Here is a 14,507-nt window from a genome sequence, read left to right as displayed (position 1 = left end):
TTCTGCTTGTGTGTTTCTGTTCCACAGGGAAACTGAGATGGGTGTTGAGATGGCATTTCTGGGCACTCGGGCTGGACTCATGAGGAATGCCCTATATGTGGGCTCTGAGAAAATTTCCAACAGGTAAGTCCCTAAATTGCACTAAGGGGCTTCTCACAGTTTCTCTGAAGGGGCAGCATGAAACCACCACCAGCCTTAGAAATGTATTTGAGAAGACAGAAAAGAAAGGAAAGAAGCAACACCTCAATGGCCTTGGTGCCTACTTACAGAATCAGGGCAGTGGTCCTTTGTTTTCTTCTGATCCTTTTGAGTTTTTCTCAAAACACTACCCCAGCATGCATTCAGTTCAATGAAAACCTTCAGTTATTTCCCAACTTCAGTCAGCTAACAGAGAAAATGTCCACAGTTACTATATATCCCCAGGAACATTTTGCAGTGCAAAGGCTCTGCACTTCAGTGCCCTGGTGACATTCCAGCTTGGCTAGATTTGATCTTTCTGTCTCAGTTCCTCTTCCAGGTTTATTCTGTTCTACCTCTTACATTGCCCACATCGCAGTATCCCAGTGCATTCCAGTGAGGCATTCAGTGATGTGACTGACATCTGTCATATACAATTCATTCGCTTGTGTTTTCCCTGAAGGCAAAAGCGTGTGTTCAGTGGAGGGTTCTGACATGGAAAGGATATAGTTTGCATTTTTGTTGTGTTTTGAATACACAGGCTGGTTCATGCTGCTTAAGAAAGGATGGGTCACAGAGGCACACCAGCAGATGGAACAGAAGGGGACAGTCAGTGGTGGTCGTTAGCTTCTTGGCAGCTGTTCCACTGTCTCTGAGTTCCCCAAACACAAGTCATAGGTTCAAGGCAGACACCTCTGCTGTGCCTGGAAGGTGACATTCTTCATGTTTTTGAGGCAGTCTGGGTAAGTCAGAGTAGTCCGGCTCTGGCAACAAAGAAGAAATCTATGTGTGCTTCAGCAGGCAGATATGATGATTCCCTATCCCCCACTGCACATCAGGAACATCATTCAATGCTTTTAAACAGATGCAGTCATGACACTGCAGTGACAGACCCCCACGCATCACGTAAGAGGTGCTTCTGGAATCCCCGGAAAGGGAGGAACTGTATAAATAAGTAATTATTGTAATGTCAAAATATACAGCTAAACAGGAGACTGAAAACAAAGGGGATTTGTCAGGCAAGATGTAGGCACCTCCAGGGAAGGCAATGACCTGATTTTCATGAGGCCTCTCCTGGGCACCCACTGCCTGTCTTGCCATGGCCTCAGGACTCGTCGTCTTGCCTTCAAGAACACCCTTTTCCTCAAACACTTCATCCACCCCTAGGAGTTCCATACTTAGGCGCAGCAGCACGACCTTTGGTTTGGGGTGGGGTTTGGGGTGGGGTTTGGTTTTGGTGTTTTTTTCATAGAATCACAGACTGGTTTGGGTTGGAAAGGGCCTTAAAGCTCACCCAGTTCCAACCCCCTGCCATGGGCAGGGACACCTTCCACTAGAGCAGGTTGCTCCAAGCCCCATCCAACCTGGCTTTGTAGGATGGGGCAGCTACAGTTTTTCTGGGCAACCTGTTCAGTGTCTCACCACCCTCACAGTAAAGAATTTCTGCCTAATATCTAATCTAAATCTGCCCTCCTTCAGTTTAAAGCCACTCCCCCTTGTCCTGTCACTACCTGCCCTTGTAAAAAGTCCCTCCCCAGATTTCTTGTAGCCTTCTTTAGGCACTAGAAGCTGCTCTAAGTTCTCCCTGGAACCTTCTCTTCTCCAGGCTGAACAAGCCCAGCTCTCTCAGCCTGTCTTCATAGGAGAGGTGCTCCTATTTTTTTCATTACTATTATTGGGGGCTTTTTAGGATATTGTCTAATTCCCTTTCCTCGCCTGCTCCCCATTTGCCTGCAGTAACTAGCCATATGCCATCACCACTGCTCATGCCTGTCCCCTTTCCGCCCCCCGGCCCTGCCCCTTGCTGCTGGCAGTAACCTGCCAGGCCTCCCTCGGGGCAGGCGGACTTCTCTCCCCCCCGGCACTGAGCCCCACAGGGAAGCCGCGGAACCCACTCACGGCCTGGACGGGGCCGGCCCGCGGCCTCCCCTCTCCCGACCTTGGGCCCACCGCTGGCCACGGCTCCGAGGCCCTCGGCCGGGGCAACAGCGGCACCTGGCGGGCGGCCGGCAGAGGCGCAGCGGCAGCGGGACGCCGCAGAACGCCGCAGGACAGTGGCCGCGGGTGTAGCTGTCAGCGGCCCCGCCGCGCTGCAGAGGAGCCCGTCCGGGGGTCGGTGGCTGACCTGCTCCCGGCGGGGGCGTGCGGGCCACGGGTTTCAGTAGCCCCGGGGGCCTCGCGGACTGCCCCGGTGTCCCTGGGGAGAGGGGTGCTCCACGTGGCGTGTTTCGGTCCCCTGGGGGTTCCACCGCGGCAGGGGAAGCCCTCGGCTATGGGGTGCAGGTGCTGTGCCCAGCCCCAGGGGTCCCGCTGCATTGCCCCAAGCAGGGCTGCCCAGCTCCTTCACACAGTGCACAACGGCCGGCCTGGGTTTTCTCTCGGCAGGAAATTCCTGACACAGAAGGACAAGGAAAGTATCTTCACCATGGACCACTTCCCTCTGTGGTACCGGCGGGCAGCCGAGCATCCCCCTGGGAGCTTCATCTACAGCATTGTCTCAGAAGATGATTCAGGTAATCCCAGCCTGAACACCAGAGAGGGGAAGAGAAAGCTTTGCACATCCTGCTTCCCACACCACGTTTGCCCCAATCCCTTTATTGCTGCCACCTGCCTAGTGGGAAACACTGAGACCTGCCTTTTGGCATTGCCTTTGCACCAGTAAAGGGGACATGGCAGGGGGGGCATTGCCAAGATACTGACATAGCAGAAAGAGAAAACTACTGCATGGAAAGCAGTCAGGGCTCCGCAACATGAAGTTTGCAGGGGAGATGAAGGGCATGTGGAACTGCAGGGAAAGGGTAGACCAAAGGATTTAGGTAGGTGGGAAATAAGGGAACACATGAACCATGAGAAAAAGTTATCACAGAAGCGATTGAGACATACAGGTGTGCACATGCCTCAGAGGGAACATCAGGCATACTGCATGACAGTAAGAGCTGGGACTGATGAGGGATCAGCACGCATTTAGTCTGGAAGTCTAAGTTTAGAGGGCAATGTTTTTTCTGTCACCACTTTCCATGATGGGAAGGGATGGGTTTGTTTTGGAAGATGATGGAGGAAAAGGGAAGAAGGCTCTTGCATAGCTTCTTCTCAGGGAGGGCTTATTCAAAGGCTGGAAGAGAGCAGAAGAACCTAGGAGAAACAGTCAAAACAAAGCCTCATGTGAGGCTCCTACACAGAAGGCAGGAGTCCCCTCTGTGCTCCTTCCTGGCCCCTAGTTCTCCATCTCTGTCACGGAGCTCAGCACTTTAGCTGCTAAAGCTTTTTGTGGCACAATGGTGGGAGGCTGGTGGGTGGGAAAGCAAGTAGCAAAGAAGAGAAAACCAGACTTGGAGGCAAGAGATGAACCAGGATGTAAAGGGAGAGCGAATGGAAAGAGAATACTTGAAACCTTCCATGAAAGCCTCTCTCTGCGCAGCACCCTTGCATCTTACTTAAAAGGCAACTGTGGAGAGAGGGGGAGGCATGGCAGGACCTTTTACTCTCCCGCATGCCAAAGCATTTGCTCTTTGGAATAGAGTGTGGGTTAGAAAACCAGGCAGTGACATCATCTGGGGCTTCCTAGTACAGCCATTACCCAGTCCACCATAATCACTGCTGGCTAAACACTGGAGTTGTGTCTTGATGTGGCTTTCTTAGAAGTCATAGGTAATTTTCCATTAGTAAAGACAAAACACAAGCAGCTGCCACTGTTTTTTGTACTATGTGGCTATTTGTCAGAAACTTTAACCAAATCCAGGACCCCATTCACCTGGAAACCCTACAGGCACATTGTAAGAAGTAATATTTGACCCTGAAGACCTTGTCTTCTAAACTGTAAGGGAGATTAGACTCTTTAGAGATGAGCAGCTAGGCTTAGGAGACAGTGATCCATGAGACCACACAGTATGCCTGGAAAGAGCTAGAAAATACTACTCAGTGCTTCTGAGACACAGTGCTGCACTGTCAGAGCAGAGTCCAGGCCCTCCCTTGACATTCGAAGGAGCAGGGGTGTCCCACCATTTGACCACCCAGTTTCTTAGTAAGTTCCTGATGAATAAATGTTGAAATCCCCTATTCATGCTTTCTACACATGCCCTCCGCCCATGACAAAGGGTTTTCAGGACAGATGCACTTCTCATTACATAAGAGGGAAGAGCCAGAAGACCTCCCCATTGGGGAGGAAACCAGCAGGGAATGACTGCAGATCATTAGAATAATTTATTGAGGGCACTTCCTTCTAGTGTCCAAAAGTCCCACAGGGAAGAATACAGCAGGGAAAGCTATGCAAGTCAGCTGTTCTCACAGCCCGTATCTCTCATGCGTTGGGTGCTTTGATATTTTGGGCTGGCTTGTTTGCTTGTTTTTCTAGAGATGCTAAGTGTAGTTTGCTTCTTTACCTCATCCTAGGAAGAGCAAGACATTTGGGGGTTCACCATAAAGGCCAAATCAGGCTCAAGGCATGTGAGCATAAGTTGCCTGGGTATTTGTTTCACAAGGGCTTTACTATTTCTGACATCACAGGCCAAGTTAATCTGACTTCAGTCTAAAGAATAATGAGAGACTCCAGGCTAAATTGTGGCAGACACTGAATTGTGCTCTGGACACACCTGGGTACCACCTAGCATGATGAAGGCAGAAACAGGAAGCAGAAACAAATGCTGGAGCTCTTGGGATGGAAAGAATCCCTGCCCCATCTGTCTGAGCAAGAGATTTCCATTCAGTACATGAGTGAGGAATCAGTTGCAGGCTAAATCGATCATGCTGACCTTCAGAGTGTCCCCTGGCAGTTCCAGAAGAGGTGCCCCAGCTGAAGCTAATGTAATCACTTTAAGAAAACACAGAAATTGAATCTGTCACATGGACAATTGCAGGCTGAAACAACTGCACTGACAAAGAAAATGGAGATGAGGTTCAGTTGCTTAAACCTATCCAGCCATGTTTTTTAAGTGCCCTGTGGAAGCCAGGAGATCTGCACAGGGCTGGCAGATGTGACACAAGACCTACAGGATACTTAAAGCAGCAGCTAAAGGACAATCAGGAGAGCCTGGGGCATAACAGAGTTTACGCAGCAAAGTCCCAGAAGACTTTGTTTCTAAAATGGAGCACGGCCTGGAAAGTACCTGGAAGTGCTGTGCCTGTCTCTTCAGTTTGTAGTGCAGGTCTGGCTTGGGTAACACAGTGTGAGAGTCAATGTCAGAATTGCCTATCTCACTTCTCCTCTGTTTACAAAGTTTAGCTAGTACATGAAGCACTGCAGTTTTCTGGCCTAAAACTAACTCTACATGCCCAAAATTAAGGAGGCCAGTTCCTTTTTATGCTGAGAGGGTGCTACTTTTATCAGGGGACCTTATCTGCAAGAAACAAAATATCTACTCATAGCCACTTATGTTGTTTGTGTCTTGAAAGATGCAGGCCTCCAGCTTCTTGGGTGTTTCAGGGTTGAGGTATATGTGCACACTGTCCTGGGTGTGAAAACATGTAAGCAATCTGAACTTGCTGAGTTTTTCTCCCCTGTAGTGGTAAGCTAATCAAGCCTGCTGTATTTGTGTCTTAACAGAGGGAAGTGGCCTGCCAAAAGTGGTGACAGTGAGCACGGCTGTGTCTGTGTCTGTGGATGGGAAGATGGGTATTGCTGCAGGTAAGACATTCTGGTTTCTCTTTTTATCTTGAATGAAATGGTTGCATCTTTTATTGAGAGTGGGAGCTGGGAGCTGTTTGTTAGCTTGTCACTCAAGGGAAATGATGGGAGCCACAATAGTTTGTGATGTTGAAATCTAGGCTAAACAGAGAATACTGAAACAGGTACTGAATAGTTGATAGGCTTTTGGAAGGGAAATTGACTGTTTGAATGGAAGCTTACCATTTTCAGTGCTGGTGAATTTGTGGGTTGAGACTGTTTCTCTGGAACGTGCATAGGCTGAGGAGTCCATGCAGATTTTGAACTGTTTGCAGGAGACATTTTGTTTTTGGAAGAACAGCGTGTTCATGCATCTCCATCATTATCTCAGCTGAAAAATAACTTTTGCTGGTGGAATGGGTTTGTTGCTAGACTTCCAGCTCAGACATATAGATTGCCAATTTATTTTTGTAGATGAGGTTTAAACCTCTTTTGGCAGACCTTCACTAGATTCTGTGTCTACTTTTGGAAAATACATAAACCACGTTACTTCCAGCAGAACTCCAAAGCTTTTGAAACCCTACCATTTTCTGCAGCTATTGCTTCTGCCTTTACAAAAGTACAGTAAACTCAGAAGTGAAGCAGAGCAGCCATTTAATGAAACATTTTTTAATCAATAATGCTGGCATCGTATCCAACTCAGATGCTCTGTGTAGGAGTACTGGGTAAGAGAAGATGTATCTCAGTGGAATTTGGTTTAGAAGTGGAAGCATTGATTAAGGGAAGAAGTTGATGAACACGTGATGGAGTAATTATCACTAAATACTTGCCAAGAAGCAAAGCTACTTGTGAAATAATTGTTATACGTGTACCTAGTAGAGAGAAGGTTGTACAGCAGATGTCTTCGGATCAGAGATTCAGCCATTACTCTTCCCTAGGCTCGGTAGGATACAACGCCTGGTCCTTAGTACTACAGTAAAACTATGTCAGTTTATCTGATGAAGGAAACATTCCTTACCTTCTAGTCTTTTAGTAAATTCCAGCTGGGAGTGGTGCTCTTAAAGTATAGAATCAGAGAATAATTAGGATTGGAAAGGACCTCAAGATCATCTAGTTAAAACCCCCCTGCCATGAGTAGGAACACCTCACATTAAACCATGTCACCCAAGGCTCTGTCCAACCTGGACTTCAACACCGCCAGGGATGGAGCATCCACAGCTTCCTTGGGCAACCCATTCCAGCGCCTCACCATCCTTACTGTAAAGAACTTCTTCCTTATATCTAAAAGTATCATGTGGACATTGAGGAAATACTTATAACCTGAAGGAGGGGTGTTATGAAATAGCACTTTTCACTAATAAACCACCATTTCAAACCCAAATCCAGAAAATCATTATGAAGTCTGTCCCTGTGAAATAGAGATGGTTTCAGTAAATTTCATGTTTGATAGGTGCTTGGGTCACAGAAACTGCTCTCAGAATTGATCCTGGCTGGCAATGCTGAGTATACCCAGCAGAGAATGAAATAGCATTGAAAGAGTACTGAGCGTTTCTGCAGCATTAGAGCATTTGGAGCATTTTTCTAAGCACAAAAAGCTTTTTTTGGTTTGGTTTGGGGTCATTTTTTTTAAGATTGTTTTTCATTGTTGTTTTCATTCATTTCCCTGACCTGTGAGTTAGAACAGAGGCACACAAGCAGTTCATCTGGCACTCAGCATAAATACAAGGAAGGAAACTTCTGAGTGGAAGAGCTGGGGCAAGAACAAGTGGCAGGAGGATCTGCCCTTGACAGAGCCATTTCTCTTCTGTCAGAAGTGTTTTTCACAACCCCTGTGGAGATTTCCACCCACTCGGTTATGCTGAATACTGATTTGACTCTTCTGTGTGGACATGCTGTGAAGGGGCAGGATCCTCTGCAGAGTGAAGAGGAGAGCAGAGAAAGAGCAGAGGACAGGGAAAGAAATCATATTAAAACAATAAGGCAAAAATTGTGTCATTTGTAGAAATGATTCAGAACAAACTATTTTCCTCACTGGTAACCACAGAAGTTGAGACACAAAAATGAATTCTCAATTGCTTTTGTTCTTTAAAGGTGCCACAGTCCCTGTCAGTAGCAGGCACATTAAGCATCCTGACTGTAAGCATCTTTGCTTACCTTCACACATGGTACATATAGCTGGGTGTTCTTTATTCCCCATTTCTTATGCATTGATGAAAACTACACATATTTCATCCAAAGAATGGCCTGCATGACAGCACTGAGGGAAATAATTTCTTCCAAAGGGTCCAAGTCCTGTGGGCCCACAGCTGTAGCCCCATTGACTTTGTGGGAGTACAAGGATTTACCAAGGTATTTCCCATCTGCTGTCTTGGGTGTAAGTTTACACCTTGGTTTGGGTGGTTTAGGGAGCAAAAAATTACGATATATTTTGCCTTTTCTTTGCTTCCAGTAGAGACTAGATTAATCATCTAAATCTTTGATACCAATAGTCATTTAAAGGAAGACAAAAAGGAAATAACTGTATTGCACTACCTGTTACAATACTGTTTGATCTTGAGGATAGCAGCTTTGAGAGAAGGGTGTAGGTCTGTCTTCATCTCCCCTCACACTAATATAATCAATCCTGAGTGGCTAGGACCTGATTCTAGGGTACTTCACAGCAGAAGCCACAGCATAAATGATGCTGGGGAGTGCTGCAATACCATCCTGAGTACAGAAGAGAGGTGAAGGAAGAGGAGTGAGAGGAGACACAGCAAGAAGCAATCAGAGCAGAATGGGATGCAGATTGTTGTTATTGTTATTCTGATGGCATCGGCCCTCAGTGGGATTGATATCATGTTCATTTAGAGTTAGAATACTGCTGGTAGTTTGGTAGCACAGGTTCCCAGAAAGCCACATATATTGGAAGGCGTGTAGTTTCTGAATAAATACAAGCACAGTTCTGTAAAAGGGGAACAGAGACTTTTTAAATGTCCCCGTAGAAGTGCAAGTGTTATGAACTGGCCTGTCATTCTGCCACTGATTTTTACTGTCACTTGTTTGACTTGACAGTGCTTGTGGGGGGATTTCTGAGTACTCTGAAATATTCACTATGCATGCAGTGAAAAACTCAGCTCTAGGATTTACAGCCATGCCTATGGGGAGGGAGCACCCCCAGTGCCCCCCATGGGAAGAATGACAGCAAGCATTGGGCCCCTTTACTTCTGGCAGCTGAGTGGCAGTCCCCAGCCAAGACAGAGAAAGGCAAACTGGTAAAATCAAATGTCCAGGAAGATGACACAGGCCTGTTGCTGTCAGGGAGTGAGGGAGCAGTCAACTTGGATTGGAGAGCACCCACACTGGCGGGCTGAGAACAGAGATAGGGTGGGAGAACAATAGCCACTTTCCTCCCATTTTGGTCTGGCTTAGCTCAAAAGGGAACCCCAGAATGGGTTGGAGGGGAGTCTGAAATGCTTCTCTCACTGTTAGAGATGTTGCTCCACACAAGGATAGGTGGTGAGGTGGCCAAATTCAGGAGGCAAAAGCAGTGTCCTCTGCCCTGCACTACCCTTTCCTCCTTTCACCCATCCATCTCCTTCCCTTGTGGGCCAAATCCCTGTATCTCTGCACACGGGGAATGAGCAGAGGATTCAAGGTACCTGCAGGTCTCTTGGAGGACATGGTGGAGCCAAGGTAGGGTCCACCTGTGTGAGCTGGATTGATCTATTTGGTGGGAAGCCACACAGGCAAACCTACCCCTGGCTTGGCTATACCTGTTTCTTTAATAATATCCCTTGCTGTATTGTGCTTTGGCACTTCAAAGCACTATGCAAACATTAAGTAATGCCTGGATGATTAATTATAATTAATTAGAAGGCAGCTATTCTCCTGGGATGTCAGTCCAGTATGTTTCACGCACACTAACTTTGTTGGAAATGAAAAATAAGGAATTGTGATGGCACTCTCCCCAAGCCAAGTCCTGCCCCAGATAGCACTGTCATCTGCTGCCTTCCGTGAGTCAGTAGCCTGGGGCTTTCTGGTCCTCAGGGTTCAAGGCAGAAATCGCGTGTAGTTGCTGACAGAAGCTTTTAGTGATTTAAAGCCCCAGTGAAACTTCTGGAATCTGCGCAGGAGTTTAGCTGTCACTTTGGGCTGTGTATGACATCTCTTTCATCGCCTGACCTTCTCGCTGTTCAACTTACGTGGTGTCAGCTGGCTGCCAGTCCCAACTGGGGCAGGTAGGGGTTTCTTTCCATTAAGTTTCTTGCCATGGTTGTCATGTCTTAGGGATGGAAAACAGCTGATACCAGCAAACGATGTGGCATGCACAGGCTCTGTAGTGCCCAAGAAAAACCAATCTAAATGGGCCCTTAGGAAATGCAGGTTTATTTTATACAGTACCTTTCTTCTCTGTTTATATTGAAAGATACTGTTAGTTCTTATCTGCAGTGATTGGACTACAAGGAAATTGTTATCCCATGACACCAATAGTATACAGAGTTATATTTGGGAAGAGTGCTTGGCAAGCTCAATCAAGGATGAGAGAAGAGAAATATTGTCTGTGTTTTACAGAGGATGTTTGGGGACACTGTGTTATTAAGGCCAGTATTTTCAGAAGAGCTCTTTATTCACAGCAGGAGCACAGTTTTTAAAAAGCTTAGATTTTTGTCAAAAGTATTTGAAATCAACCATTCTGAAATATAGATAATGGGAAGTAATTTTGCCATTATACCGCTGGTTAAAATCCAACCTCTATCAGTCCAACAGAAGCTCTTCATTTGAAAAGTGATTACTGGCCAGCTTGACATCTCTCCCTCCTCTTCCTTGGTCCCCAGTTTTGGCCACCTGCTGTCTGTTACCATTAAGCAGGGAGAGGAAGTGCAGTTAGTTGGGTTTTTCAACAGTTCTGTTGCTGTGGCAGCTTTTCAAACTAATCTACATGCACTTCTGCGTTCCTAAAGTTTTGTTGCTTGGGTGGATAAAACATTTCAACCTTCTCTCTAGAAAATGACAGTTGCACCTGTAGAAGCTGCTAAAATGCGTGGAGATAAGCTACAATAGCATAAGCACCTTTTATATAGAAATAACTGCATCCAAGCTGGAGAATTAAAATTATTTCACTAGGCTGGCTCAGAAACCAGCTTATTGTTACCCATACAAAACCCTAGAGCAGCCAATCTCTTGAATGTGTGCTGCAGTATTCAGAAGGAATCCTGATCTTTTAATGCTAGAGGTTTGTGCCAGTGTTGACCCAGTGAGCTCCTGAGGCATCACTGGGTGCATTTATGGAAATGATGGTCTCCCCAGCATCCAGTGGTAACACAGGTAGAAATGCTATGTGTGGTCTCTGCCTGATGCCATTCCCATCTGGCAATCAAAAAATGCCGATGATTTTAGTACTAATGGAAGCCATGCCTTCTCCACCTCTCAGAACATCTGTCTGGAGGCTGTTACTGGAGACAGTACACATTTGGCTGGCCCACAGGTTGAGCCAATACTCCATGGGCCATGGCATCAACATTACACAGTGCTGTTGGTGTGCCAAAATCAATGTCTCTTGCATCCTTCATTCATCCATCTGCCTGCCTGCCATCCATTGCAGTCTACTTTGCATACCAAGCCTTGGGGGAGAGACCTGTAAGCATAAAGGCTGATTTTGGGGGTATTTTTGAGGTGTTTCTGGGGCAGAAACAAGCTGTTATATGAACCAGATAAAAGTGAGGTGGTTGCCTTGTTTGGTACTGGCTCTGATCTTGCAAACTCTGCCATTCACCAGTGTTTGCTGTCAGTGCTGAGGCTACATGGTTCCCTGTTAAGAGTTGGTTATCCTCCAGCCAGGTCAGAGCAGGCAGAAAGAGCAGGCATCTGCCTGCAAAATTCCATATAGAAGTTTCCATGCATGGACAGTAACTAGTGACAAGGGAGTCAAATACATTTATTTTATCCTCGAAAGAATGCTAAAAATAAGTATGTGAGACACTTTCCATAGCATTCTGCTCACCCTGGCTGGACATCAGCAATTACCTTTTCTTCCATGGTGTATCTGCTGTCTGCATAAGCTGTAAGATCTTCAGCATGAGGATTGTGTTTCCTCCCTGTGTGTATGGACATTGCCTCTTGCCTTGGGATAAGCCCTTGGCTGGAGGAAAAGCAAAGAAGGTAGCCAATTCTGTAGAATGAATATTTCCTTGTAGGGTCAGCTGAGTGCCAGAGTTTACACATTGCATCACTCACCAGGGAAGAAAACATCAAGTGAATCAGCCCTCCTTCCTTCAGCCCATGTGGGCAGTGCTTCACCCAGAACAAAGCAAATGCCCCCACAGTGGGTGAATGCCTATGCCCAGATCCTGCCCTCACCAGCCCTTTCAGGGAATTCCCACAATGGGAACACTGAAACAGCTTGTGAGCAACAGGATTTCTCTTGTGGGGTCTTGCTGAGGCATCCCTCAGGAGATCTCCAGTCCTGGAGCCTGTTCCAGGCTGGAGCTCCAGCCCAGGAGCCTGTTCTTGCCTGTGTGTAACAGAAATCTTGTAGCCTAAGGTTATCCATCAGTGCTGCCTCTGTAGCTCCTCTGATTGCTACGGCTGTCACTCTTGAAGGGAAAAGAGCCCTTGACTCTGGCTCAGGAGACACTTGCATATAGCTGGATTTTGTAGATTGGCACCCGGCGCCTTTGCCATGTTCCCTTTGCTTGCAAATTATTTGATATCATTTTAATTCTGAGCCGAATTAGAGCAGTGTGCGGGTTGCCATAGCAACCATTTCCTTGTGCCTTTTGGTCTGACTCATTGCAGACAATTACTCTTGCGCTCCAGGATTCACAGATGTGATAGGAGAAGAATCATGTGCTGGGCTTTCAACTTTTTTTATTTGCTTTTAATTTGTTTCCCAGCCTTTCTTGCATTAACTCCTAGCTAGCCAGCATCAGCAGGGACCTGTGTCTCTGCCACATGGGCCCATGGGAGCACACAGAGGATGTAGAGTATGTGTAGATGCTCAGTGTCTGAGAGGTTTTATGCATACATGTGTGTATTTGCATACACTGTTTCTCTGCAATGTGTTGTGTGGCTGTGATAACTGTCTATGTGTGTAACTAAAGGTGTGCACAGATGTGTGCAAATTACCCACACAAATTACCCACAAATTACACAAGTTACCCACAGAGTAATTTGTACTTACTCATGTCTGTGGTAGGGCTACATACTTACACGTGTTTTCTGTGCGTGCATGCCAGTATGTACATGAGAAATCCTTGTGGGCATGGAAGTGTACCCAGTGTGTAGGGTCAATCAATATGCAGCACTGGGTATTCATGGGCACTGATAAGCAGGCCAAGACCTTCCATTTGGAGCTGTGTGAAGATCATAGATAAGCTAAGAAAGTGTGGGCTTGATGATCAGGTAGTGAGGTGGATCAAGAACTGGTTGAAAGGAAGAAGGCAGAGAGCTATGGTCAATGGCACAGAATCTAGCTGGAGGTCTGTGACTAGTGGAGCTCCTCAGGGGTCTGTGCTGGGACCAGTGCTGTTTAATATTTTCATCAACGACCTGGATGAGGGAACTGAGTGTACCCTCAGCAAGTTTGCTGATGACACTAAACTGGGAGGAGTGGCTGACACACCAGAAGGCTGTGTTGCCATTCAGCGAGACCTGGACATGCTGGAGAGTTGGGCAGGGAGAAACTTGATGAAATTCAACAAGGCCAAGTGTAGAGTCTTGCACCTGGGGAAGAACAACTCCATGTACCAGTACAGGTTGGGGGTTGACCTGCTGGAAAGTAGTGAAGGGGAAAGGGACCTGGGGGTCCTGGTGGATAGGAGGATGACCATGAGCCAGCAATGTGCCCTTGTGGCCAAGAAGGCAAATGGCATCCTAGGGTGCATTAGAAAGGGTGTGGTTAGTAGGGCAAGAGAGGTTCTCCTCCCCCTCTACTCTGCCTTGGTGAGGCCGCATCTGGAATATTGCGTCCAGTTCTGGGCCCCTCAGTTCAAGAAGGACAGGGAATTGCTTGAAAGAGTCCAGCGCAGAGCCACAAAGATGATGAAGGGAGTGGAACACCTCCCTTATGAGGAGAGGCTGAGGGAGCTGGGTCTCTTTAGCTTGGAGAAGAGGAGACTGAGGAGTGAACTCATCAGTGTTTACAAATATGTAAAGGGTGGGTGTCAGGATGATGGAGATAGGCTTTTTTCAGTGATATCCAGTGATAGTACAAGGGGCAATGGGTGTAAACTGGAGCACAGGAGGTTCCACATTAACATCAGGAAGAACTTCTTTACTGTAAGAGTGACAGAGCACTGGAACAGGTTGCCCAGGGAGGTTGTGGAGTCTCCTACGTTGGAGATATTCAAGGCCCGCCTGGACAAGTTCCTGTGTGATGTACTCTAGGTTACCCTGCTCTTGCAGGGGCGTTGGATTAGATGATCTTTTGAGGTCCCTTCCAACCCTTGGGATTCTGTGATTCTGTGATCCACACACTGCCAAGCAAGTGGCATTAACACCTCTGACCAAGTAGGATGCAAACTTAAAGCTCTGTGTGAATACAAAGCCAGTGCATTACCTTGCTCACATCTCTTCCCCTACAACAGCCCACATCTATGCATCTGAAGTACATGGAGTAAAGCGGTGTTGTCCATGCAAGGACTGTAGCCTTAGTGCAGGTATTAACTGATGTCATGAGCTGCATTAAGACCTGTAGTTCAGTAGAGGAGCCAAAGTCACGTGAGAAGACGCTGAAAGTGATCACAGAAGCAGT

The 14,507-nt window shown here is 46.9% G+C and overlaps 1 protein-coding gene across 1 annotated transcript in view; it reads left to right on the top strand.

The window, feature by feature from the left end:
- The window catches only part of CACNA2D4 (calcium voltage-gated channel auxiliary subunit alpha2delta 4), a 129,712-nt gene that overhangs the window by 54,720 nt on the left and 60,485 nt on the right, over positions 1–14,507 (top strand). The window contains exons 24-26 of the mRNA XM_034063348.1: positions 28–123; positions 2,563–2,690; positions 5,717–5,797. Of these exons, the coding sequence (XP_033919239.1) occupies positions 28–123; positions 2,563–2,690; positions 5,717–5,797 (305 nt within the window). The remainder of the gene's footprint in view (positions 1–27; positions 124–2,562; positions 2,691–5,716; positions 5,798–14,507) is intronic.

Source organism: Melopsittacus undulatus, chromosome 5 (assembly GCF_012275295.1).
Source record: "Melopsittacus undulatus isolate bMelUnd1 chromosome 5, bMelUnd1.mat.Z, whole genome shotgun sequence".
In the NCBI taxonomy this organism is placed as follows: domain Eukaryota; kingdom Metazoa; phylum Chordata; class Aves; order Psittaciformes; family Psittaculidae; genus Melopsittacus; species Melopsittacus undulatus.
Note: the sequence above shows the minus strand (reverse complement) of the source record. Positions and strands in the feature narration are given on the sequence as shown.